General features: G+C 25.8%; 3 protein-coding genes across 3 annotated transcripts in view; 2 read left to right on the plus strand and 1 right to left on the minus strand.

Annotated features, from left to right (window-relative positions):
* Nucleotides 1-16,322, plus strand: part of Dip-lambda (Dpr-interacting protein lambda) — a 135,762-nt gene extending 119,440 nt beyond the window's left edge. The window contains exons 5-12 of the mRNA XM_074259430.1: nt 2,418-2,503; nt 10,090-10,205; nt 11,481-11,666; nt 11,772-11,961; nt 12,681-12,812; nt 12,894-13,013; nt 13,073-13,243; nt 13,823-16,322. Of these exons, the coding sequence (XP_074115531.1) occupies nt 2,418-2,503; nt 10,090-10,205; nt 11,481-11,666; nt 11,772-11,961; nt 12,681-12,812; nt 12,894-13,013; nt 13,073-13,243; nt 13,823-14,172 (1,351 nt within the window). The 3' untranslated portion in view covers nt 14,173-16,322. The remainder of the gene's footprint in view (nt 1-2,417; nt 2,504-10,089; nt 10,206-11,480; nt 11,667-11,771; nt 11,962-12,680; nt 12,813-12,893; nt 13,014-13,072; nt 13,244-13,822) is intronic.
* Nucleotides 16,323-19,079: 2,757 nt separating this feature from the next.
* Dbp73d (putative ATP-dependent RNA helicase Dbp73D) lies at nt 19,080-24,539 on the minus strand. Its single transcript, XM_074259265.1, has 8 exons — nt 23,716-24,539; nt 23,305-23,496; nt 22,491-22,649; nt 21,823-22,415; nt 21,167-21,379; nt 20,703-20,913; nt 20,180-20,620; nt 19,080-19,452 (listed from the first exon to the last, which is right to left on the minus strand). The coding sequence occupies exons 3-8, from the start codon at nt 22,511-22,513 to the stop codon at nt 19,083-19,085; spliced, it is 1,851 nt and encodes a 616-aa protein (XP_074115366.1). The 5' UTR covers nt 22,514-22,649; nt 23,305-23,496; nt 23,716-24,539; the 3' UTR covers nt 19,080-19,082.
* A 1,139-nt stretch (nt 24,540-25,678) lies between these two features.
* Rps16 (ribosomal protein S16) lies at nt 25,679-27,701 on the plus strand. Its single transcript, XM_074259267.1, has 5 exons — nt 25,679-25,742; nt 25,833-25,880; nt 26,064-26,195; nt 27,060-27,174; nt 27,489-27,701. Exons 1-5 carry the CDS (start codon nt 25,734-25,736, stop codon nt 27,632-27,634), a joined length of 450 nt encoding a protein of 149 aa, XP_074115368.1. The 5' UTR covers nt 25,679-25,733; the 3' UTR covers nt 27,635-27,701.
* The last annotated feature ends 53 nt before the right edge of the window (nt 27,702-27,754 follow it).

Consider the following 27,754-nt stretch of genomic DNA (forward strand, 5'->3'; position numbering starts at 1 on the left):
TTAGAGGTTAGACATAACAAAACGAGCACGAGAATGAGAATGAGAATGAGAGAGAAAGAAGCGTATAAAAGTGTAGTGTGGCCCTCGGGGTTCTTATCAGTCCACGTTCGATGCATAAAGTATAAAGTTACTATCTCATGCATACATTCATGCTGGGAAAGTCATGACTTATGGTGTTCTATGCTGGATGTCGCTCCACCGAGTACCCGGTGACTGAATATATAGATATGTCCTCTTCTGATGAACAACTTTTAAATATATATCTACATATAGGTGCGCATGTATGCGTGCATAGACACGTTTTATGACCGTGCTGCTGCTTATATGCAGATATGTGTCAAGTACGTCGGTATATCTATTTAAGCGATCTCAAAATCACTCAACAGTCACCCGAGCTTCACATTAAATTCTATCAGTTTCCACATATGCGCAAAATGAAATATTTTTCTTACTTTTAAAATTAATAAATCCAAAAAAGTAAATATAAACTTTCGCATGATCGATCTCGATAAATATTTTTCAAACGTATGTATTCAATTATTAATACATTTATTATTAAATTTTTGTTGCTTTTATTTTTCATTTCCAGATACATTTTTTTGCGGGAGGAAAACTCTTTTTATTGATGAAAAATCAGATCACTGATCTGTGAACAATTGCAGGACGTTTAACCATTTCACCGCATATGTACTCTATATAGATATATAAATAATTGGAAAAGTGGTTGTTGATGAATCAATTGAATGAAAAAGACATGACCACTCATCCATTGTTTAATTTATCGGTTATATATAGATATATATATTTTTTTATTTTAGTTCGCTAAATATATTTTCATTGGGTCACATTATATTTCAGAGAGAAAATAAGTACTGTTAACATCGTAATTTTTTATTTATAATTTAAGGAGGTATTGCGGCAAGAAAAAGACACCAATAGGTTATAGCTGCACGCAGAAAAAAATTTTGTTCCTATTTTTGCATAGGAAAAATTCCTATGTTGATATAGAAATTTTTCCAATGTTAATATAGGAATTTTTCCAATGTTAACATGGGAATTTTTTCTTTATTAACATGATAGAAATATCCATGTGGCATAGCAAAAATTCATTTATCACTAAAATTTATGTAACTTAATTTAATAATTACAAATTTACATAATAATTTTCTCATTCGAGCAATTTCAGATAATTTAAAAGTAAAACAGTGATATACAGTCGGTTTGTGATAAAAACATTCGAGGAAATTTTTTTCAAATTTTGCTTTACATTTCAAAAAAATTAAAAATCCACCAGATTATGGACGGTGTGGCTTAAATTGCCATAACTTTTTCAAAAATTGACTTATCGGGACGTTTTTTTTTTTCAAAATTTTTTTTATTAAATGTTCTTTTTGAAAAAAAATAGAAAAAAATTATTCAAAGCTATCTTCATCGTTATTTTTTAGATTTTCCAAAAAAACTCCGAATTTCTCAATGATAAAAATTTTAAATTTCTTTTTTCTTTCTTTCATATAAAACTTTGACATTTTCTACAAATATCCTGAAAATTTCAGAATAGTGTTTTTTCGATTTTTATTTTTTTTCAATTAAAAAAAAAATTTTTTTTCATGTCATAAATGGATATTTCTATCATGTTAATAAAAAAAAATTCCTATGTTACTACTGGAAAAATTCCTATGTCAACAAAGCTTTAAAAAAAACGCATATTTACAAAGTTACAATCAGTTAAAACATCAAATAAGCTTCCCGAAAACCTCAGTACGAATTTTTAAATCCTTTAAAAGCCTACACTGAGAAAAAAAAATATTTTTATTAAGAAAATTTTCTTGATTCAAGAATTTATATTCTTGGAAATTTTCAAAAATATGTATTCCTAGCTTAAGAACTTATTAAATTGATTGAAATAATTTTTACTCTTGTTTATCTATTATCCAAATATAAATATTGATGCTGTTCTCTTAAAAAATTAATAATTAATAATAATAGAATATTTGATCGTCATCTCTTGAACCAAGAAATTATTAATTGAGTAAAAATATTTTTTTTTCTCAGTGTATAACTCTCAAACTATCCATTATATCAAAATTGTCAACGAAACCTTTTTTGTTGCTCATTAAATTTTCTATCAATCATCTTTTTTTCCATTTTCCATAAAAACGCATATTTAAAAAGTTACAGACAGTTAATGCCTTATATGTATTTTTTAAAACTCTTCTCTTTATGAATAACCAAATATTTCAAAAGCTCACATCTTTTCACTGACCCTCCCCCTCAAAATTATAATTTACATAGTTTTTACACAGAACTAAATACCCTGAAAATTACCAACTTTGATACAAAAACTCTCTTTAAATCTAGAACATAAAGCTCACCTCTAGTGCAGTCCAAAACATTAACCAGATTTATTCATATTTCAGATTTAAACCGACTTATAACTCAACATTGAGTCCGATGGCAGCTTTCAAGTTGCCGTTGCTCTGGGCAATTTTCCACGCTTGTTCATGTAAGTTTATCAATTATTTATAAAAACCCTCACATTATTTAATTCACATATACTCGGTGAGAATTTTATCCAAGCGACTTTTAGTTTGTAGCCTTATATATCCAAAGTAGAGCCCAAAGTTCCAATTTATGAATTCAAAATCATTAAAGTCTCATCACTAAAAAAAAGTTCCATCCATCTTCCGTAAATCTGCACCTGCATCCAAAAGAAAACCAATAAACAAAAATAACAAGTATACTAAGTATTATATATTCTTCTCACCGTCTAACCGCAAAGTATTTTAAATCCCTGAAAAAATAATTTCCCTAAAAAAGAAAGAAAGAAACAATATTTTAAAAGTTACGGAAAAGAAAAACTTAGTGAGTAAAATTCTTCACATGTGGCACATGCTCGTCTAAAAGAGAATCCATGTTGAAACTAAAAGTCGCGAAAACATGTATGATAAGTCCATGAAAGAAGAAAGATGTCTTGTCCTTTTTTTGTAATATTTTTTTTTTTTTTGCAATATAAAAATAATATATATAAACTAGTAAAAGATAACTTGGTTTAAATCTATATTATTAAAAGAATGAACAGAATTTTGTGGCCAGTGTATTTACATGATAAAATCGATTTTTTTAGTGAAATTTAATATTCAAGGTTTCATATCATTCTTACTAATAGTCAATTTATTATGATAAGTATTTAAGCTGTAGTCAAAAATGCTTTATCTCTAGATACATAATTAAAAAACGACCTTGTATCTCGTGAATTATTGATATTTTTAAAGATATAAGCTCACTCCGACGTTACACTCTTCAAGAGCTTTCATTTGAGTACCCACATCAATTTTTCATATATTTTACATATTTATATATATGTATATATAAAAAATATATAAAAATGCATGTGGGTATTCAAATGAAAGCTCTTGATGAGTGTAACATCGGGATGAGCTTATATCTTTAAAATGTATACTATATATATGTATATATGAAAAATATATCAGAAATGTATGTGGTTAGGGGTAAAGGGAGTCAATTGAACCAAAAAAAGTTTAGTAATTTTTTACTATTCGAATTATAACTAAATAATAAATTTTTTTTTCTTGGAATGGTAGTTTATTATGTCTACTATCATTATCAATACATAAATTAGTCAATAAACAACGTGAATTTTAAAAAATTATTAATTTATCCAAACGCGTCGAATGGTTCAATTGACCCCCGCTCGGGGGCAATTGAACCACTGCTTGGGGTCAATTGAACCAATAATATTTAAAACTCAAACCCGAACTTTTAATAAATAATATATTAATTGTTACTTGGTAATATTACTGTTGCACCGTTTTAATGCACAGATATTATATTAAATAAATTAAAAATCAATTTAAAAATAATTTTCATTCTAAATTCAGTTCATCAAATTGTTAAGTTATTTCCCTGAGTTTTTTCACGTAGAGTCAAGAAGCGCGCGCATGTCCCATGCTTCTCCGTATGGTTCAATCGTCCCCGGGACTGCTGGTTCAATTGACCCCATATAATTTTATAACAATTAATAGTAAATAATAAATAAATAAACTATTATATCACTATAAACAAAGTTGAGGATTATAAAGTATAAGTATATAGAACGACTACAATTCAAACTTTATCAATTAATTCAAAACTTGAAATATTATTAAACAATTTGTCATTAGCCGAAAAAAAAATGTACATGCCTAAAAATAAAAAAATCTCAATTTTTCAAAATTTATCAATCGCAATGATTTCAAATTTTGATCATATCTGAGTTTAACATATTAGAATCTAATTCTAAGAGCATGAAGCGTTTTTTCATTTTTTTCAATTTTTTAATTCGAATGGTTCAATTGATCCCCTTCTCCCTTATACTTTTTTATTTATTAAAGTTGGAAGGTTAATATTGAAAAAAACAATTAAAGTCTCGAGATAAAAAATATGATCGAAGTAACTAAACAATTAATCTTTTCAAAATTTTGAGATTAGATAAATGACGTTTTTATTTGTACGTATACTTAATTTCAAAGCTCAAAATTGGAAATTATTTTTCACATTCGATTCGCTCGAACCTTCTTAATAACAAATTTTCATCCCAAAAAATAAAAAAATCTAAGCAATAAAATCAATTTCTACCCTACCCCTATTTTCTTAGTTCAATTAAATTTTTCATGAATAAAGTTAATTTAATTTTCTGAGTACTTGTAAGTAAATTTCCGCTGTTATTGCCGTTGTATTCTAATTTATATTTGGTATTATATTACATGTATACATTTGTATGCTTATATATTTATGTTTGTATAATAGGTAATGCATAGAGTATATATGTACCTGACTGCAGAAGATTTCTTATATTAGGGAAAGCATTGCAGTGGATTGTATGTCCCGTAATGGCCATACAACGGTAATACATCGTTGGACCCAAGGGGTTTATACAATCCACTTAAATCCACCATGATTTAGTTTGGCGCCTCGAACCTCCTTTTATGTATAGATGCATACATTGCGAAGGTATATGAGGGTGGGTGTACATAAGTATATGTATGTTTGTGTGTGTACACAAGAAGAGAGGCAGAATGGAGGACGGAAGTCGGAGGGTGGATAATGTTGGATATCTTGGTGTCTTTGGGTGGGACCAACGACGAATTACTCGAGACGTAGGGAGCAAAGTAATAGTCCTGGTTAAAAACCCATTTAGAATTCACTACGTCTGGGTGTTTAATTAGGGCCTTCCTTTGAATTAACCACCTGACGGCTCTTTATTTATTGGCATGCATTATTATTTAAAAAATTAACGAACCAAGCATGATAGAGAAAGATGCATGGTAATTATGATGGTAAAATTTTTTTTTAATATCAATTATATTATTTATAAAAAGTGAATTAATCTGTAATAAATATTTGCATACCTTAAGCTTGAGATTAGGCGCTCTGTTAAAATTAAGATCCTGTTTTGTAATGTTAAATTGTACCTGACAGTGATATTGTACGTGTAAATGATACAGGGCGAAAAAAACATAAGGATTTTTCCAATGATAACATAGGAATGTTTTCTTTATTAACATGATAGAAATATCTATGTGACACAGGAAAAATTCATTTATCACATGAAAAAAATTTTTTTTTCAATTGAAAAAAAATCGAAATCGAAAAAACACCATTCTGAAATTTTCAGGATATTTGTAGAAAATGTCAAAGTTTCATATGAAAGAACGAAAAAAGAAATTAGAAATTTTTATCATTGAGAAATTCGGAGTTTTTTTGGAAAATCTAAAAAATAACGATGAAGATAGTTTTGAATAATTTTTTTTCTATTTTTTCTCAAAAAGAACATTTAATAAAAAAAATTTTGAAAAAAAAAACGTCCCGATAAGTCAATTTTTGAAAAAGTTATGGCAATTTAAGCCACACCGTCCATAATCTGGTGGATTTTTAATTTTTTTGAAATGTAAAGCAAAATTTGAAAAAAATTTCCTCGAATGTTTTTATCACAAACCGACTGTATATCACTGTTTTACTTTTAAATTATCTGAAATTGCTCGAATGAGAAAATTATTATGTAAATTTGTAATTATTAAATTAAGTTACATAAATATTAGTGATAAATGAATTTTTTTTGTTACATGTAACAACATTCCCATGTTAATATTGGAAAAATAGGAAAAAACCCTATGTTTTTTTCTCCTTGTGCATATCACTAAAATTAAGTGTATAAAGTAAGAAATAAAATAAAATAAAATAAAACAGCAATGATATCGGAGTAAATGTAAAAATTCTCGACTTGCAATAGTAATTCAGAGTGTGAATGTCATTTTCATAGAGCTTTTATAGCTCGGCCAGAGGCACGCAAGGAATTCTAATTTGGCAGGGCTTCATTCAGCTCACTATTACGTCTACCATTCACTCTCTCTCTCTCTCTCTCTCTCTCTCTTTCTCTTATTTTGTTATTTTTTATTTCAACTTTTATCGTCTATTTATTTTTTTCTTTTCAACACTTAGTTATTTTTAGCATTACAAACATTCATTTTTATTTTAGCACTTAAAGTTACTTTTTTTTCCATCAAAGCACTCGGGAAAAATATTTATAACGCTGCAGCGTTATATGTTAGGTAACATGTGAGTAAGGTCAAAAATTTCTATTACAGATTTATTATTTTCTTTAGTGCAGGAGTACTTTGAGTCGCAATCTCTTAAGTCAGCAATTTTGTTCGGGTTTTTTTATTTTTTTATTTAACTTTACTTTTTGCTCACTTTTCCAATAACGATCGCTAGTGTGACTGACTGAATTGCTGAGAAAATTCATATATTCAATGTGCTGCCCATTCTTTTACACGTGTGACACATTTGTAACGTAGAAATTATATTTCATTATTTATTACACTATTTAATTTATTACCCTCAAATCAATATTTATTATTATTATTATTAATATAATTATAATTATTATTATATTTAAAAAAATTATAATTAAGAATTTAAAAAACTGGTTTATTTATTAAAGTTTTTAATGTTCAAGTTACAATTTTTGAAATTCTGGGTCAAATATTGGAAATATTAAAAAATTATAAGAAACTTTTTTTTACCTTCGCTAAAAAGCTTTTTTAGAAAATTTCAACGAGCTGTAACTCCAAGAAAAATGATCGTACAGCAAAAAAAAAAAAAAAAGAAATTGTAGCTCCAAGTGTCTAGTTTTCAGATATGATCATGAAAATTTTTTATCATGTTTAGGTCTGGAGAAATCCTAAGAAAACTACAAAAAAAAAAAAAAATTTTCCAAATTTTTTCTCGTCTTCAAAAAAATCTACGAGCTTCAAAAAATTTTTTTCCATTGTTTCACTGAAAATCTTTTTTAGAAAATTTAATGCCCTTCAATTTGACGTAATCAAAAAGCCTGTACGATGATTTGCCGCGGAGTTATCGTCAGTCAAAACAAAAAAGTACTTTTTAACTTTGACAATCAATAACTCTGGAAATAATGATCGTATAGGAAATCGAAGGACGGTTTTGAAAACTACACGATATTCTCCATAAGATACCGTGAATAGCTTTTGTCAAAAAAAATTTTTTTTAATTAAAAACTTTAACTGAAAAAACGACAAAAATTCGCATAATTAAGGATATTTGGATAACTTGGTATAACTTTGGATAAAATGGATGAACAAAGGATATTGTCGGTAATTTTTCAACCTTCAAGTGTCCCCTAAAATCCCTGAAAAATTCAAAGCGCTGCGATTTTTTTTTCATAGTACCCCGAAGCTTCAAATTCTTTGTTTTTGCAAAAATCACCATTATGAGCAATTTTTCGATTTTTATTCATTTCTTCAATAAAAAAAAATTTTTCTCAAAAATCTTTATTTTTCCAATCGAAGAGATTAATTTTTCAAGAAATTTGAAAAAAAAAAAAATTTCAATTTTTTTTTCCAAAAAATTTATTTTTTATTTTTTTTTTTTTAAATATTCTGAAAAATCAATCTCTTTGATTAAAAAAATTAACTCGATTTTTTCTGACCGCTGCAACTGTCTTAGTTTCAAATCTCATATTAAAATATAATTAATAAATTAACTCAAACAAAAATAATGTAATAATTAAACGTTTGACAAAAAACTAAATTAAAATTTCGCAAGTAAAAAATTTAATTACAATCCAGACTTTGAAAAAGCGACTTTGACATAAAACGAACCCAATCATTGTAACTAATACTAAAAATGAATGAGAATAGAGAAATTACAAGCGAAAGTACACAAACAAGTGATACAACTTTTTATTTATCAGACGTAAAATTTTAGTAGTTCTGTCAGTTAATATTTGCTGTAATACTTTTTAATATATTTTATTCGCATGAGCCTTTTTATTAAGAAAGGAAAAACTGATATTAAAAATAATAATAATAATAATAATAATAATAATGATAAATAATAATAAAAAAATTTATATACATATAGCAAGGTGGAATCTGAGTAGTTTTATTTCGAAATAAAAGCTAAGTTTCTTGCTACATTACACTATACAACACTACATATGTATATACATATATATCTGTCCTTTATTCTGTATGCAATCTATGTATATAGAAGCTTTTGAATGTTGGAATGCATTCTTACTACCTGTCCCGTACAAACGTTCCAATCTTCACGGAATTTCTGGTATTTCTGGGAGAATGCTCAATGTATTGAAGATAAAGCGAGATGAGAATGGAAATAAGGACAAACGAGTTCAGAAAAAATAATTAAAAAAATATCAATATGTCAAAAATATAAATGTAAATATTGAAATTTAATAAGATTTTATCTAAATTATTTTTCATGATAATTTAGATAAAATCGAGCAATTTTAGATAATTTAAAAGTAAAACAGTGATATACAGTCGGTTTGTGATAAAAAAATTCGAGGAAATTTTTTTCAAATTTTGCTTTACATTTCGAAAAAATTAAAAATCCACCAGATTATGGACGGTGTGGCTTAAATTGCCATAACTTTTTCAAAAATTGACTTATAGGGACGTTTTTTTTTTTTCAAAATTTTTTTTATTAAATGTTCTTTTTGAGAAAAAATAGAAAAAAATTATTCAAACCTATCTTCATTGTTATTTATTAGATTTTCCAAAAAAACTCCGAATTTCTCGATGATAAAAATTTCTAATTTCTTTTTTCTTTCTTTCATATGAAACTTTGACATTTTCTACAAATACCCTGAAAATTTCAGAATGGTGTTTTTGCGATTTCTATTTTTTTTCAATTGAAAAAAAATTTTTTTCATGTCATAAATGAATTTTTCCTATGTTACATGGATATTTCTATCATGTTAATAAAAAAAAAAAATTCCTGTGTTACCATTGGTAAAATTCTAATGTAAAAATAGGGAAAATCTCTATTTTTTGTCGCCATGCACTAAACAATAACTAGTTGATTGAAGAGAAATATTTTTGATCCAAAAAAAAAAATTATTTTTTATAAAAAATTTGATATTTGCTTTTTATTAATAAAGTTTCAAGATAGTTCAAGAGCCAATAACTCAAATAGTTAATTCCATCAAAATATTTAATCAGACTTTTTTTTGTTGTTTATTAAATTTTTTACAAATAATTTTTCGTAAAAATGCATATTTACCAAGTTTCAACCATTTAAAGCATCATATATATTTTCCAAAAATTACATCATGAATTATTTGACTTAAAATTTCGAACAAATTTTTTATATACTTCCTACACTTCGATCTATAAATTTAAAAGATATATTAGTATCACAAATCAATTTTCATTAATACACAAATGAAAACTTTTATTCTCGAATTAAAATTAATTATTTTTGACAGTAACAAAATTATCTTACAATTAATTCCGTAAAATATAAACGAACTATTTTCAAAAATAGACTGAGTTCAATTGACAACTTGACTAATTACTCATTGAAAACTTAATGAGCTATGAAAGATGCAATGCTTAATTTGTTCGTTTTCGGATGAATATCCAACAATATCCTCACAAAAAATGACACTAACATACAATTAAAGTTATTAATTTTTCACTTTTCTATTTTTAACAAGTCAATTTATTATTAATTCTTATTTCGATGAATATTTTTAATTTTCAGGTCAAATAACTCCGGAGATGCTGCCAATATTTTTAGCACCTCTTGAAAATCATACGGTAACCCAAGGACGGGACGTATTCTTCACGTGTGTCGTCAATCATTTGCATTCTTACAAGGTATTTATTTTTAAATTGTAAAAATTATTAAGGAGATCTTATAACACTAAAATTAACCAACGTTTAAAAATTTTTGATTTTTTTTTCATCAATTAAATTACAAATCACAGAATACTTAAAAAAAAAAAATTGCACAGATAATTTTTAAGATCTTTAACAGTGTGGAATTTTTTCTTATAATTTTTTTAAAATTATTTTTTCAATAAAATAAATTATGAAAACTTTTAAATTTGAACAATTTAATAATTAATGACTTTTACTTATTTAATAAAATAAAGTAGGGGAGAAGGGGGTCAATTGAACCAAAAAAATTTTAGTAATTTTTTACTATTCGCATTAAAACTAAATAATAAATTTTTTTTCTTGGAATGGTAGTTTATTATGTCTACTATCATTATCAATACATAAATTAGTCAATAAACAACGTGAATTTTTAAAAATTATTAATTTATCCAAACGCGTCGAATGGTTCAATTGACCCCCGCTCGGGGGCAATTGAACCACTGCTTGGGGTCAATTGAACCAATAATATTTAAAACTCAAACCCGAACTTTTAATAAATAATATATTAATTGTTACTTGGTAATATTACTGTTGCACCGTTTTAATGCACAGATATTATATTAAATAAATTAAAAATCAGTTTAAAAATAATTTTCATTACAAATTCAGTTCATCAAATTGTTAGGTTATTTCTCTGAGTTTTTTCACGTAGAGTCAAGATGCGCGCGCATGTCCCATGCTTCTCCGTATGGTTCAATCGTCCTCGGGACTGCTGGTTCAATTGACCCCATATAATTTTATAACAATTAATAGTAAATAATAAGTAAATAAATTATTATATCACTATGAACAAAGTTTAGGATTATAAAGTATAAGTATATAGAACGACTATAATTCAAACTTTATCAATTAATTCAAAAATTGAAATATTATTAAACAATTTGTCACCAGCCGAAAAAAAAATTTACATGCCTAAAAATAAAAAAATCTCAATTTTTCAAAATTTATTAATCGCAATGATTTTAAATTTTTATCATATCCGAGTTTGACATATTAGAATCTAATTTTAAGAGCATGAAGCCATTTTTTTCAATTTTCTCAATTTTTTAATCCAGATTATACTGCGTGATATCTAGATTATACTGCGTGATATCTAGATTATACTGCGTAATATCTGGATTATACTCATTGTAATCTGGATTATACTGGTTACTATCTGAATTTTTTTTCATTCAGTATAATCCGTGTGTCCTTAACTATTGTTACTTTTAGGTTGCGTGGATAAAATCAGACTCGCGAGCAATACTAGCAATTCATACTCACATGGTAACACACAACCCCCGACTATCAGTAACGCACAATGGCCACGACACTTGGAAACTGCACATCGCAAATGTCCAGAAAAATGACTCCGGTACTTACATGTGTCAAGTCAATACTGATCCGATGCGCAGTCAAGTGAGTTTAATTTCTTTTCATTAATTAATCCTAAAATTAGCGTATTTAATTAAGTTTCTAATTAGTGTAGCGATATAAATAAAATAAAATTAAATTAAATTAAAGATGGGATACATGGTGGTGCAAATACCTCCGGATATAATGGACGACGATTCAACAGACGGGTACGTGACTGGAGAGCGAGGAAATATAAAATTGCGGTGTGTGGCTATGGGTATTCCGCAGCCGACAGTTACGTGGCGACGAGAAGATGGCAGAAACATAACTCTTAGAGAAGAGGGTCGAGAGAAAGTTTGTAAGTTATTTTTTTATCTTTTATTTTATAATATATAAAATATAAATGAAGGTAGATTTTTAATTTTTGTTTCAATTAGTAAGAATAGTAATTTATTTTTAATTTCAATATTTTCTACCGAGAATCTAATTACTGATTCGAATTTAATGAATTAAATTGCTAATTGCAAGTGATACATCTTTAAAAATCTATCTGGAACTGTTTTTGCGCACGCGCAGTTATTAGAACAGCTTGAGCGCATGCGCAGTAATTGGAACCATTTATGCGCATAATTTAAAATTATGAACGAACTATATAAAATTATTTGTTTTTGTACAAAATTTTTAAAATAACTATTTTTTATAATTATTTACAACTATTTTATTTTTATTGATTATAATTATCAAGACTAAACATAAGAAGTTTTAAATGTTGGTGATAATTAATTCGATTGTTAATTTTGCTTCAATTGTAATATTTTTTTCCTAAAATGTCGATTTTTAATGAAATTTATTGAATAAATTCATGAATTTTAAAAGATTAATATTTGAATATTTATTTGGAACTGTTTTTGCGCATGCGTAGCTCTTGGAACATTTTTTGCGCATGCGCAGTACCTGGAACCGATAGACATAACTAAAAATAATGAATCAGAAATACAAATAATGAATTTTTTTTATAAAATTTCTAAAATAAAAATAAAAAATTGTAAAATTATAATTAATATTGAAAATTTCCAGCCGTAAAAAGCCTAGAAGGTGAAACTTTAAATCTAACCGGAATCATGAGAAACGAAATGGGAAATTATCTATGCATAGCAAGTAATGGAGTTCCACCAACCATAAGCAAGCGTTATAACGTACAAGTACACTGTAAGTATTAATTTCAATTTAATAAAATTTAATACAAATAAATAAATAAATATAATTAATTGGATATTTTTTAATAAACAGTTCAGCCAACAACAAAAGTAACAAATCAATTAGTCGGAGCGCCGATTAATCGAAATGTCACATTGGAATGTACCGTGGAAGCTTCACCGCGCGCTATGAATACTTGGTACCGCGATAAAGGTAATTATTAATTAATTTTTAATTGTGAATAATTTAATTTAATTTTAATTGAATTTCAGGAGAAAAATTACTGCCGAGTTTTAAGTACACAATGTCGGAGTCGGCGTTAAACGAGTACACGTGGCAGATGAATTTGACGATACACAATTTGGAGAAAAAGGACTTTGGAGGGTACGTGTGTGCCGCGGTTAACGCACTAGGACACTCTGAATCTTCAGTAAGGTTGCAAGGTAATGATAGATATGATATAATAAATTAATTAGCGTCTCTGGGATATTAGAGAGTAAGTTAGGAGTATGCGATAGTCGATAGCTGTTGAATTGCCAGTAAACTAAAGAGAAAGAGGAGGGTGAGTAAAGGGGATGTGCAACAGTCTAGATGGAAGTGGCTGTTAGTATGAGTGGTGAATGAGTTGTTGGTGTATAGATAATACTGAGGGTAGAGCTACTCAGTATCAGGTAGCAACAGGTGAAGAACATGTTGATATATTCCATCAAAGTGCTTACTTTTTAAGTTTTTGCTTTTTATTTTTATACTTTTAATTAATGATCAAAAGAAAAAAAATTAGTACGCTTTTAGGGGATTAATATTTATATTAATATTAATATTAATGATAATAAGTATTAAAAATATAAAAAAAATTTTCAGACCTTTTTATATAGAGAATTTAACTAAAAATAAAAATAAAAAAAAAATCTCAATTTTTCAAAATTTATTATGATCATATCCGAGTTTAACATATTAGAATCTAATTCTAAAAGCATGAATGCTTCTTTGATGTATTAATGAAAAAAAAAATTTTTTTTCAGAGCTAGAACTGGCGACAGAAACAACCCCAGGCCCAATATCGCGAAACACAGACGCAAAAGTGCGTAAAAAACCTTACAGCAAGCAGAAACCGAACCGGCGACCCAACAACAGTCACGACGACTGGGACAATAACAATCTAAGCGGTAATAACAATAAAAATAATTATAATAACATTAACGAGGAGTACGGCACAACCCAGATGATGGGCGGTAGCACTCAAGTGCATCGCACTGAAAGACCGCTCGCTTCTCCGTCTCCTCCTTGGAAGATTCTCAACAACACTCCAAGATTATCGTCTTGCAAATCTACGACTCTATTATTTCTTTTTATGACTTTTGCAATCCACTAGACCTATTAATTCATTAAATAAAATATTTATGATACTATAATTAAAGTACACTGATAAAAAAATTCAACTTGATTCAAGAAAAAAAAACTTAAAGTAAAAAAACTATGTGAGTGTTTTGAGTCGAGCAGAAAAATTGTTAAACTGGAATTTATCTAAGCACATTCATGAGTCATGCTACATTGAAGTCAAATTTTATCGGAACCTTATATTGTTCTTGGAACCTATAATGGTTCCCAGAACCTGATATTATTCTTAGAATACTGTTCTTAGAACCTAATGTTGTTCTTGGAACCTGATATAATTTTCAAAACCATATGTTGTTCTTGGAACAAAACATTGTTCTTGGAACTTATATTGTTCTTAGAACCTGGTATTGTTCTTGAAATTTTGTGTTATTCTTGGAACCCTATGTTGTTCTTGGAACCTACTATGGTTCCTGGAACCTGAGATTGTTCTTGAAATCTAATACTGTTCTTAGAACCTAATATTAGTCTTAGACTCTTATGTTGTTCTTGGAACCCTATGTTATTGTTGGAACCTAACATTGTTCCTAGAACCTAATATTGTTCTTGGAACCTTATGTTGTTCTTGGAACCTAGTAAGGTTCCTGGAACCTAGTAAGGTTCCTGGAACCTGATATTGTTCTTAGAGCCTTATACTGTTCTTAGAACCTAACATTGTTCTCAGAACCCAATATTGTTCTTGGAACCTAACACTGTTCTTAGAACCTTTGAAAACTACTATAACTTCAAAAATATTGAGCTCTTAAGAAAAACCTTACATTACATTCAAAAATCAGTAAAAAAAAAATAAAATTCTTAAAAATTATTTTCTTAGTTCAAGATTTTTTCTCTCAACTCAAATTAATTATTTTATCAGTGCACACTTCGGTATAGACAAATATTATTATTTATATTACAATTAAAATTTAAACAAATATTTGTTGTGTAAATATAAATATATAATATATAATATATATTAATATAAAATAATAATTGATAGCAATGATAATGAAATCATAAATTCGATGTTAATTATCGGTGCAGAAATTTGTAATTGGTGTGATGTGCAACGATAATTAAGGAGATGTATAGTGCAATACTGATAATATTAATATTATATATATTGTGTATAAGCATGCGGGTAATATTATATTAATGTATCGAGTATTATTTATTCGTTTCAGAGAGCAGATAATGTAGTTTTTAATTAATCAATATGTTATTTATTATTCAGTAGTTTAATTAGTTACTTTTTTTTTATTGAATTTTAATTATGTAAATACCTTCAACAAGGTTAGTTTTAATTAACAGAAGGTGAGAATGGGAAAAAATTAGCTGGTAAATTGACCGGATTATTTTTAACAAAAAGATTTTATGAGTCAATAATAATTGCTTTTTAATATTTTTTAACGCTACTGAAAATAAAGTTAAGTTTTATTATCATCGGAATTTTTTAATTGAGCGGAAAAATTTTAAAGTTGTTAATTAATAAGTATATTATATTACAAACAATTTTTTTTTTTTTCGTTAATAATTAAATTACCTTTTTCATGTAAGTTAAAAAAAAAAGTCGATGAATTGCTATAAAAAATAGCTGAAATTAGATTAAATTATTGAGTAGTCATTTTTACCGACAAGATGGCCGTCTCACAAAAGAAGCCATTTTTTTGATTAAAAAAAAAAAAAGTATTTGTAATAACCAAATTTTAATTTTTTTCAATACTTCTGAATATTTTCAACCCTTTAAAATTATTTTTTCTAATCAGAATTCAAAATTAAAATTTTTTAATATAATTTCTGTAAAATTAATATTTGTAATTAATTTTATTAGCCGAGTTTATAAAATATTTCGCATAATATTGAGATAAAATAATAAATACTTATTTTATAATATAAAAATAAGACTGATATTTATTACTATTGAAAAAAAATATATTTTTCATTAATAAATATTTTTATTTTTTTATTTTATCATGATATTAAACGAAATGTTTTTTTAATTACATATATTGAAGTATAAACTGAGTAAATAAGGTTTTTCTGAACTCGTGTCTCAGCGCACACTCTCCGCTCGTTTGCCAATTTGAAATTCAATTTTATATATTGTTAATTAAAAAAAAAAAAAAAAAAAAAAAAAAAAAGATTATATACACGGAAAGCACAAAATGACACTGGATATCATCTTAGATTATACTCAGTGATATCTGTAGTGGAAAATTTTTTAGATAGTAGCTAGTATAATTCAGATTATACTGGGTGATATCTGGATTATACTCATTATAATCTGGGATTATACTCATTATAATATGGAATTGTACTCATTATAATCTAGATTATACTCATTATAATCTAGATTATACTCATCATAAAGTCCGTACTTTATACGCTTAATTTCCCATTTGACCTTCTGACAAATAAAAATAATATTTTAATAATCTGCTAATTAAATTATAATAAGCCAATAATTGGTGTACGCAGATTTATTTAATCGTCGCATCAAGTGGATTTTATTTATAACATATATGTATGTATATTGCTGAACGGTCTTCCGAATTTAATCATTATCAATGGAGATTAACTAGCAGCTGCAATCAATTGAATTTATATATTATACAATAGCTTATTATAATTTTTATTATTATTAAAATTATAATAACAAGATTGTTCAAAGCTATTTCGATGTTCGACCGGTTTACGCTGTAAATAATTTAACGCAATATTAAATTGTTAAAAAAATTAATAAATTAATAAAGCTAGAATTTAAAAATTTGACTTTAAAAATAAAATTATTTATAAATAAATAAATAATAAAAAGTGACGACAATAAATATGTGTAATTGCATAATTAATAAAAAAATTTATCAAACTGTAAATTTAAATAAAATAATTAGTCAATTTATAAATTGATTAATTATCGCTATTATTATTATTTATGTGAATATGTATATGTTTATATTTATAAAAAAACAAAAATTGTTTTTTATATAAATAATTGATAAATAATAAATAAATATAAATATATATGGCAACGAGACATATTAAATAGGACCACTATAATAATTATGTAAATAAATAATGTAAATAAAAAAAATCCATTTTTGCTTCTTTTATGATAAAAAAAAAAAAAATTGAAAAAATAAAAAATATATGCAACGAATCGCTTCTAATTAAAAAGAATTTAATAATACATATCTTTATTTATTAATGTAAATTTTTTTCAAAAAAATTGCAGCAATAATTTTTATTATTATTGTAAAGTAATTTATTTAAAAAAAAAAAAAAAAAAAAAAAGTTAGTGTGAGAATTAGTAAAAAAAAAAAAAATTTATAACTTACATTAATAACATAAATATATATATATAGTTAATTATCTTTTTTATATTATATAAATGATAAAAGTAAATATTAATGAAAATGTAAATTACTGCCTTCGTCGAATATTTATTAAATAATAATTGATAATTAATAACGAATATTATTATTATTATTATTATTATTATTATTATTAATATTGTATTAAAAGAAATAACAGAGATACGTATAAATATTAATGATTTTAAAATTGTGAATCGATATCATCGCAGGTAATAATTTAAATGAATCGACTGTAAATGATTTTAAAAGAATTATTGTACAACATATTAATTATAGTAATTAATTATTAATCATGACAATAAAATGTTATTATCAATGTTAATAAAAAAAAATGTTATTGCAATTATTGGGATATATTGTGGGAGAATTTTTAATTTTCCTTGAGATTGACAATTGCATTTTTTTTTTTTGAAATTTATTTAGTTTAATAAAAATCAAGCAAAATTATAATAAAGAAAATTCGAAATTTTTAGGGTGATTTTCAACGATCTGTAACTCCGAGGAAAATGATCGTACAGCAAAAAAAAAAAAAAGGAAATTGTAGCTCCAAGTGTCTAGTTTTCAGATATGATCATGAAAAATTTTTATCATGTTTAGGTCTGGAGAAATCCTAAGAAAACTACAAAAAAAAAAAATTTTCCAAATTTTTTCTCGTCTTCAAAAAAATCTACGGGCTTCAAAAAATTTTTTTCCATTGTTTCACTGAAAAGCTTTTTTAGAAAATTTAATGCCCTTCAATTTGACGTAATCAAAAAGCCTGTACGATGATTTGCCGCGGAGTTATCGTCAGTCAAAGCAAAAAAGTACTTTTTCACTTTGACAATCAATAACTCTGGAAATAATGATCGTATAGGAAATCGAAGGACGGTTTTGAAAACTACACGATATTCTCTATAAGATACCGTGAATAGCTTTTGTCAAAAAAAATTTTTTTTAATTAAAAACTTTAACTGAAAAAACGACAAAAATTCGCATAATTAAGGATATTTGGATAACTTGGTATTACTTTGGATAAAATGGATGAACAAAGGATATTGTCGGTAATTTTTCAACCTTCAAGTGTCCCCTAAAATCCCTGAAAAATTCAAAGCGCTGCGATTTTTTTTTCATAGTACCCCGAAGCTTCAAATTCTTTGTTTTTGCAAAAATCACCATTATGAGCAATTTTTCGATTTTTATTCATTTCTTCAACAAAAAAAAATTTTTCTCAAAAATCTTTATTTTTCCAATCAAAGAGATTAATTTTTCAAGAAATTTGAAAAAAAAAAAAATTTCAATTTTTTTTTCAAAAAAATTTATTTTTTATTTTTTTTTTTTTTTAAATATTCTGAAAAATCAATCTCTTTGATTAAAAAAATTAACTCGATTTTTTCTGACCGCTATAACTGCCTTAGTTTCAAATCTCATTTTAAAAAATCAATAAAAAAATTCGATATAAAGATTTGTTACAAAATTTGCGATAACTTAGAAATTATTGTAAATGGAAAAAAAAAATTATGAAGAGGATATTTGATCAAAGTTTCCCAAGGAATTTTTAGATTTCCAAATTTTTATTATTATTATTATTATTATTATTATTACTATTACTCTTAACTTCTTCTTTACTAATTATTTTTCCCAGTTCAGTCAACTTATCAGCGTAATTTATTTCCTCGGCGACAGTTTCCAATGATTCAAACGTTTCTATTGTGGGAACAACTTTGCGTGCTGACGCGAGCATTCGATTAAATGCCGAAATCTGATTGTTGGTCAGAATAGATATAGCGGTACCAAGTTTACCCGCTCGACCAGTTCGTCCAGATCGATGGATGTACCCTTTAATATACTTTGGCAAGTCATAAGAAATTACTAATGTTACATCTGGGATGTCGACACCCCTCGCCAGTGCATCCGAGCTTACAAGTCTGTAAAAAAAAAAAATTTATATTAATTATAATCATAATTATTAATCAATACATTAATTTATAAATTTTGAATTTTTTTTTTTTAAATTAGTAATTGTTATTTTTTAGAAAATTTCTGACTATAAAAAAAAATTTTTCAATTAATTTATATTATTAAGAAAATAATAAAAAAAAAAAAAAGTCCTGGTAAAAAGCCATAAGGGTGTATAAACATTTTTTTTTTTTTTGGAAATTGACGTAGTTTCATCCGAAACGTGCAGAAATGCTAAAAAAAAATTTTTTACGCCTTAAGGGCGTATAATGAAAATTCTGTTTTTTTTTTCTAAGTCCAGGAAAATTTTTAGTTAGGAAAAAAATTTTTTTTTTGCATTTTTGGACATTTCATACAAAAATACTTTAATTCCCGAAAAAAAAAATTTTTTAATACGCTTTTTTTAAAATAAAATATATTTTATTTTTATTTACACTCTAATTAATTTATATTTATCAAAATTTTTATCACTACTCTTAATTAAAATTTATTTTCTATTTTTTAATTCGATTTTTTATAAAAAGCGTGTTTTTTTAATTTTTTTAAACTAATATTTATTTTCTACTTTTTAGTTTGGTTTTTCAAAACCAAAAAAAAAAATAATTTTTTGAAAATTTTATTTTTGAGATTTTTTAAAATTTAGCTGTTGAAATTTTCACAAAATTTGCCAACTAAAAATAAAAAATTAAAACTTACACTCCAGTCTGAGCTTTGCTGAATTTTTCCAAGACTTCATTCCGCTGTTTAGGCATCATCTGCGCAGACAATTCATCAACAGGAATATTTCTGTCCTTCAACATCAACCCAAGCAACAGCGCGAGTCGATGCGCTGATTTTCCAGAATTAGTAAAAATCAGCGTCTTCTCGCTCTTTTCTCCCGCAGTCACCAATTTAAGCGCTGCAACCGGTTTGTACGCTGCCGAGCACTCAAAAGCGCGCTCTGTAAGCTCCACTGGACTGGTGTATTTCCCCAAAAATTCCCCGCATTTATCCAAGTCTATATCCTCGTCATTGTCGTGGTTCTTCAGGACAGCGGAGGTAAACAGTATCGGCTGGAATAAATTTAATCTACTCAATTTTTCTGGGTCCTGAGACAAAGTTGCGCTGAACAGTAACTTTTGCGCTGGTGGTATCGAGCTGGAAGTTTAAATTGAGAGGATTATTAATTATGGACCAACAGATAATTGAAATTGTAATTAGTTATTGATTATCTACTTACTAGGATTGTAAATTTTTAACTGACAAAGCCGGAATATTGTAATGCGGATGTGGAATGTATTTTAGCCAATCTGTTGAACGATCAGCTTCATCAATTATCAAAAATTCCAGGTATTTTAATGTAAATCCTTGAGTTTTTTCTATGTGATCTACTAAGCGGCCGGGAGTTGATATTACGATATCTACTTTGCTTATTAAATCACCATTTTGTGCTGAAAAAAAAAAAAAAATAATAAATTTATCAAGTATTTGAGTTTCAATTTTTTTTTATAAAAAAAAAAAATTAACAATTTCTAATATGTATTTTTTTTTTAAACCGGATTTGCATTATTAAGAGAAAAAGCAAAATTTGTGAATTTTTTTTTAAATGAGTTTCGCAAAAATTTTAAAAGCCTCTAACTCTCAAACGGTGTATAATCTTTGAATTAAAAAAAATTAATCAATTAAACTTAAGTAACTACTTACTTTTTTTAACAAGCTTCAACTGCTCAATTTCCATAGGCGCTGCGCCAGTAATCAATGCAACCTTTAAATTAGTATTTTTGCAGTACGTCAACATAACTCTGTTGACTTGAGCCGCTAATTCTTGAACAGGAAGAACAATGAGACATCTGACTTGGCAAATCAGATTATTTTTCAGCTGCTGAATTACTGGCAAGACATACGCCAAAGTTTTTCCTAAAAAATTCAAAAACAATTATAATTTTATAAATTTTAAAATTACTTTCTCCTTAAAATGTAACTGGATATCATCCCAGATTATACTGAGTGAAAATTTTTTTTAGATAGTAGCTAGTATAATCCAGATTATAATGAGTATAATCAAGATTATAATGACTATAATCCCGATTACAATGAGTATAATCCAATTATCACCCAGTATAATCCAGATATCACCCAGTATAATCCAGATATCACCCAGTATAATCCAAATTACAATGAGTATAATCCAGATTACAATGAGTATAATCCAGATTACAATGACTATAATACAGATTACAGTGAGTATAATCCAGATTATAATGAGTATAATCCAGATTATAATGAGTATAATCCAGATATCACCCAGTATAATCTGGATAAAAAATGGTATAATCTGGAAAGAAAAAACAAAAATTTACCGCTTCCAGTAGGTGCAGACACACAAGTGTCACGTGGCCACCATCCCATGCTCCGATTTTCATTGCACTTCAACATCCATTTGATCAAGCTCAGCTGGACAGGAAACAACTTTTTAATCCCATTTTCCTCTAACGCTTTTACCAACTGCTCATCTAACTTCAATGAATCTCTACACTCTTCATCCAATTCCGGACCACTCGTTAAATCAGCTGATATTATCTCTGGATGCGTCAACCACTTGGGCAGCACGCGGGTCACTTTAGTTTTTTTTTTACTATTGTTTACTCCAAGAATCATAAAATCCTGCTTATCATCTTCATTTTTTTCATTTTCTTCTTTATTATTATCATCTTTGTCATTATTAGTACCACTAACATCTTTTTCAATTTCATTATCATTATTCTCACTCACATCATTTGTTCCATCATCAATTTTTTTCTTTGACTTTTTCTTGCGTTTCTTCTTCGGTTTTTCTTTCTCATTTTTATCACTCTCATTTTTATCAATCCGCTGTTTTTTACGCTCTTCTATTTTTTTTAATAATTCTGATAAGTGGTCATACCCGTCTGCTGTTTCCAATTCTTCATCATACCTTTTAAAAAATAAATAGTTATTATTTTTTTTTTTTTATTGCATTAAATAAATTAATTAATTAAAAATTACTTACCGCTTAATTTCAAACAAAGACATTTTTTATTTAATGTAAAAATATTTAAGTAAATTCAATGCTCTTAGGTTATAAACAAATCCACGTTTTTCACTCATACATATAACCTTAATTCTCGTGTTGATAATTCCAATAATTCTGGATTCTGCGCAGCTGCACCTGCGCATAAAAAAAGCGCGAAATTTAAAATTAAAAATTTTTTCATTTATTAAATTAGAAGAGAAAAATATTTTTTTTAAATTACACTTAGGGCCAGTTTTTCAATCTAAGATAAAATTTTATCGTCTGATAAAATATATATTAATATATTGACAATGATAATAATACTTTTTATCCTGGATTAAAAAAAACTGGACCTTAAAGTTTTATAAAAATTAATTTAGCGTATATTTAATAATTTTTAGAACTTTTTTTAACAAATAAATTATGGCAAAAAAAATAAGAATAAAAAATTAACATGTAGAAATTTTAAGAAATTAAAAAATGCAATTTTTAAAAATTAATTTAATTTTTAAATAAAATTAAAAATTAATCAAGTAACAGCTAACTTTAAGCAGAATTACTTATTTTAAAAAATATTTTTAAAACATTAATAAAATATTTGTTTTTTTTTGTGTTAAAAATTTTTATGTTAAATATTTAACATTTTTTTTGTGTAAATTTAACACAATAAATGTTAAATTTACACATAAAAGTGTTAAATATTTAATTCAAAATTTTTTGACGCACGACGCAAAATATTTTACTGGGAATTTCAAACTTTCTTTGAAAAATATATTCGTAATATAAAAGAATATTTTATATAGACTCTTACGGGCAGTTTTTTTTTAATTAAAAAAAAATTATAAAATTTTTAGATGTCAGCTGACTTAATTTTCATCATTAAAATTAGCATACAATAAAAATAATTTAGAAAATTATTTTTAAAAATTTTCCCTTTCAATTTTGTTAAACAATAGTAAATATTTCAGCTGTCGATCCAATCCAAACAAAAACTTTTGTAAATCTGAAACATAAAATCATAATTATAAACTTTATTTACCTTTTAAAATTCTTAAAATTTCATCAAAATAATCATATCCGTAAAAGTCAGGTTCAAAATAATAATCAACTACTAATTTAAGTCCCAGAAAATGAATAATTTTTCTATAATTCATTTTCTGCCACTCATGAAATTTTAATGTGGGAATCAACTGATAAATCAAGTCCCGATAAATTAAATTACCTGACTGGTAGTTAATTAAAAAGTCGTAAGTAAGCAACAAGGTCACAAATTTACACGCAAAGTCCGTCCAATAAAACCTGCTGGGCATTTTCTCGAAAGTCCAAGTCGTTCATTTTGTTTATAATTTTATCAATCACATTTTTAACAGTAATTTTAAAATTAATATCTTTGCTCGATACATAATACTGCAATAAAACAACCGAAGTATAGTACAAAGCAACTATTTCTTCTTTGTCAATCGCATCAGCTGTCCAATTTCCAAGCCCGACTGTTTCCTCCAGATACTTATCAAGATTCATAGAGCCCACGATTACTTTATTAACCCGGTCTGTTGGAACTAGGTACTTAAATTTAAGAGTACAATATATTATTTAATATTGTCTCTCGACGAGTTATCAAAATATTTTCTGGACCTTCTGGATCATTCAAATAATCTTCTAAACTTTCGGAATCAAAATTTATTTTTTCTTTTGGCTTTTCATTTAATTTAGATTCTTTTTTACTTTCTTTTTTAACGGCAGGTTTTGGTGGTACTATCACAAGTACTCCAGAATCTGAATATTCTTCATCTTCATCCAAATTTTCTTCTTCTATTGTAACTAATTTTTCAGTAGATTCTAAACTTCTTTCTACAGGATGATCTTCATTCAAAACTTTAAAATTATTTTTTGACGGACTTGGAGAATTATTTGTTGACGGACTTTCAGATTTTTTGCTAAAACACAAATAAGACACTGCGAAAATAATTTGTATAATTATTAAAAATATTGAAACCCAAATAATTGTCGATTCTGTTGAATGTGAGTTCATAATTTCTTTTCAAATTAATAATAATAATAATAATGCCCCCCCCCCCCTATTGTTACTAATATAAGTGATAAAAAAAAAAAAATTACACGATAATGAAATTAGCTATCAATTTTAAAAATTAAAATACATGAAAATCTTGAAGTTAGTCAAAGATTGAAATTTGAAAAACGCGCCACGATTTCTTATTGGTTTAAATTTTGGTGCGCGCATAGCGCGCTATATTCAAATTTCTGGGACTAAAAAAAATCTTTAAAAAATTTACACTGATTATTTTTTTTTTATTTTAGCATTTAGAATTTTTTTCGTAATCGTAATTATTTTCTTGTTAAAAATTTCTAATTTCAGTTGTAATTACTGAAGCTATCAGCTGTTAATTTTTTTAATTTTTATAACAAATAAATTGCAATAAAAAAATTTTTTTTAATTTGAATATTTAGAATTTTTTTTTTATAATAATCCATTAAAAATCCTTGCAATAAAAATACATGAGTGTGAAGTTAGTCAATAATCGAAAAAATTCTATAGCTGTTACTTGACAATTTTTTAATTTTCTTTAACAAAAAAATTTGTGCTAAAAATAATTTTAAAAAAATTGCATTTTTAATTTATTTAATTTTCTACAAGTCCATTTTTTCAATATTTTTTTTTTTTGCTATAATTTATTTGTCAAAGAAAATTAAAACAATAAATTTAATGTCATAAAAATTCTACTGATGATTTTTTTAAATAATTTTTATTAATTTTCACATGTGAAACTTTTTAATTAATTTTTTTTTTTTTTATAATTTAATTGCTAAAAAATTTATTAAATAAAAATTAAAAAATATTTTTTTAAAATTGCACTTACAGTTTTTCAAGTTTTTTACAAGTGAATTTTTTTTTTTTCTATAATGATTTTTTAAATAAAAAAAAATTCCAAAAATTTTTTTAAATATCAGCTAATTTAATATTAATCAATATCATTAATAATTTATATTTTATATATTTTATATTTGTTGTTAAAAATTAAAAAAATAATTTCTAACCTCAAAGTCAAAAAATTACTTACAATCTCTGCAAAAAAATGGCCGTATGTTCATAATATAGATAGCCAGTCTACCGACACGACCAAAGCGCCACCTGAAGAAAATTTAACTAACTAAAAACACTTTCTTTTGGCACTTCCTTCCCATCCTCCTTCTCGTTCTTTTTCATCAAGCTCAGCCACAATGCAGAAAGTGAGATTTATTAATCTGTTTAAAAATCTAAATATTTATCAATTAATTAAGTAATTACTGGATATTAACAATGAAATTTTACTCTTACAGACCAAGCAAAAGGAGCCAATCCACTCGGTCCAAGTTTTTGGCCGCAAGGTAATTATTCTTGATTGAATTATCGCGGCGTGTTTTACATAACCTGTAAAATAATTTTTTGTGTAAATTCAATTTTAAAAATTTTTTGGGTTTTTTTGTTTTGTTTTTATACTTGTTATTATTATTAATTTTTTTTTTTTTTAATTGAGGTTGTAAGATTTATTTTATTTTTAAATTTTTCAGAAAAGCGCAACGGCTGTAGCCTACTGCAAACGTGGTCGCGGTATTTTACGCGTTAATGGCAGACCATTGGAGAACATTGAGCCTCTTGTGCTCCAATACAAATTGCAAGAACCAATCCTTCTTCTTGGCAAGGTAATTGTTTATTAATTTTGTGACATTTGTTCGTAATTTTTGATTTTGTTAATTTAATTCATTATTTTTTATGAAAATTAATTTAACAAATATTTAAAAATTTTTATAATTAATAAATTATGGCAAAAAAAAATTTTTAAAAAGTGACATGTAGAAATTAAAATAAATTAAAAATGCAATTTTTTTTTAAATAATTTTTTAGAGTTAATTTAATTTTTTAATAAAATTAAAAATTTATTGCGTGACAGCTAACTTTATTGGCACTAAAGTTAGCTGTCACTTTTATAATTAAAAAAATTTTTTTTTAATAAATAAATTTGCTCTGAAAAATTTCATTTTTTAATTTTTTAAATGTCAATTTTATGTTCTCAGTTTTTTTTTTTGCCATAATTTATTTGCTAAAAAGATTTTTAAAATTAATTATTATCTGCTAAATTGATTCTCATCTAACTTTAATGTCATCATTATTTTTTATAAATTAAAAAAAAATTTTTTAATTTTTTAATTGTTTTCACAAAATTGATTTTGAATAATTTTTTTAAGATTTGAATTACAAATTTTTGTGGAAAAAAAATTAAATTAAAAAATTTTACTCGTAGAAATTAAAAAAAAATTAATGAGACTCTAATTAACAGACAGAAGACGATTTTTTTAGATTTTTATAACAATGGAATTATTAAGAAAAAAAAAAATTTAGTAAAAATGTCATTTTTAGAAAATTAAAAATATTTTAAGTGAGAATTTTCCAAATTAGTCTACTTTTTATTTTTATTAGAATTCATTAGAATTTATTCATTAATTATAAATTAAAAAAAAAAACAACTAATTCTACTAAAAAAATTATTAATTAATTTTGATTAACAGGAAAAATTCTCGGGAGTTGACATCCGTGTACGTGTAAACGGTGGAGGTCATGTAGCACAGATCTATGCTATCAGACAAGCTATCTCCAAAGCACTGGTTGCTTATTATCAAAAATGTAAGTTTATTTTATTATTATTATTATTAAAAAAAAAAAATTAAAATATTTTACAATTTAAAAAAATTTTTTAATCATAATTTATGATTTATAACTTAGCAAATTTCGCACACAAAGATTAAAAAAAAAATTAATTGTAATTTTTTATAAAATATTGGACTAATTAATTTTCTTTAAAATAATAAAATTTATTTAATTTATTATTTATTACTTGGAATAAATTAATTTTATTTTCCAAAATATGATTGATAAAATTAAAAAAAAATTTTTTTTTTTTTTTTTATTTATATTAATTAATTAATTTATTTATTTAGATGTCGATGAAGCGAGTAAAAAGGAAGTAAAGGACATACTTATACAGTATGACCGTACATTACTTGTTGCCGACCCAAGACGTTGCGAGCCGAAGAAATTCGGTGGTCCAGGTGCAAGAGCCCGCTACCAAAAGTCCTACCGATAATCATATTACATATTTACATTTTTTTGTACGTCATTAAATGATAAAAATAAAATGACAGGCAAAAATATTTAATTTTTTTTAAATTATTTTTTAAATTACAAAATTAGATTTATTTTTTTT

The sequence above is a fragment of the Cotesia typhae genome, unplaced genomic scaffold (genome assembly GCF_013202065.1).
Source record: "Cotesia typhae breed Kobodo isofemale line unplaced genomic scaffold, CoteBio_Ctyphae contig_20, whole genome shotgun sequence".
Classification (NCBI taxonomy): Eukaryota; Metazoa; Arthropoda; class Insecta; order Hymenoptera; family Braconidae; genus Cotesia; species Cotesia typhae.

Bases quoted from the DNA above. Each gene is read 5' to 3' on its own strand.
- Rps16 (XM_074259267.1), top strand. The intron at 25,881-26,063 runs GTAATTATTCTT...TAAATTTTTCAG, and splicing joins TCCAAGTTTTTGGCCGCAAG to AAAAGCGCAACGGCTGTAGC. The intron at 26,196-27,059 runs GTAATTGTTTAT...TTTGATTAACAG, and splicing joins CAATCCTTCTTCTTGGCAAG to GAAAAATTCTCGGGAGTTGA.
- Dbp73d (XM_074259265.1), bottom strand. From the start codon at position 22,513: ATGTCTTTGTTTGAAATTAAGCG. The intron at 22,416-22,490 runs GTAAGTAATTTT...ATTTTTTAAAAG, and splicing joins TCTTTGTTTGAAATTAAGCG to GTATGATGAAGAATTGGAAA. The intron at 20,621-20,702 runs GTAAGTAGATAA...TTAAACTTCCAG, and splicing joins GTTAAAAATTTACAATCCTA to CTCGATACCACCAGCGCAAA.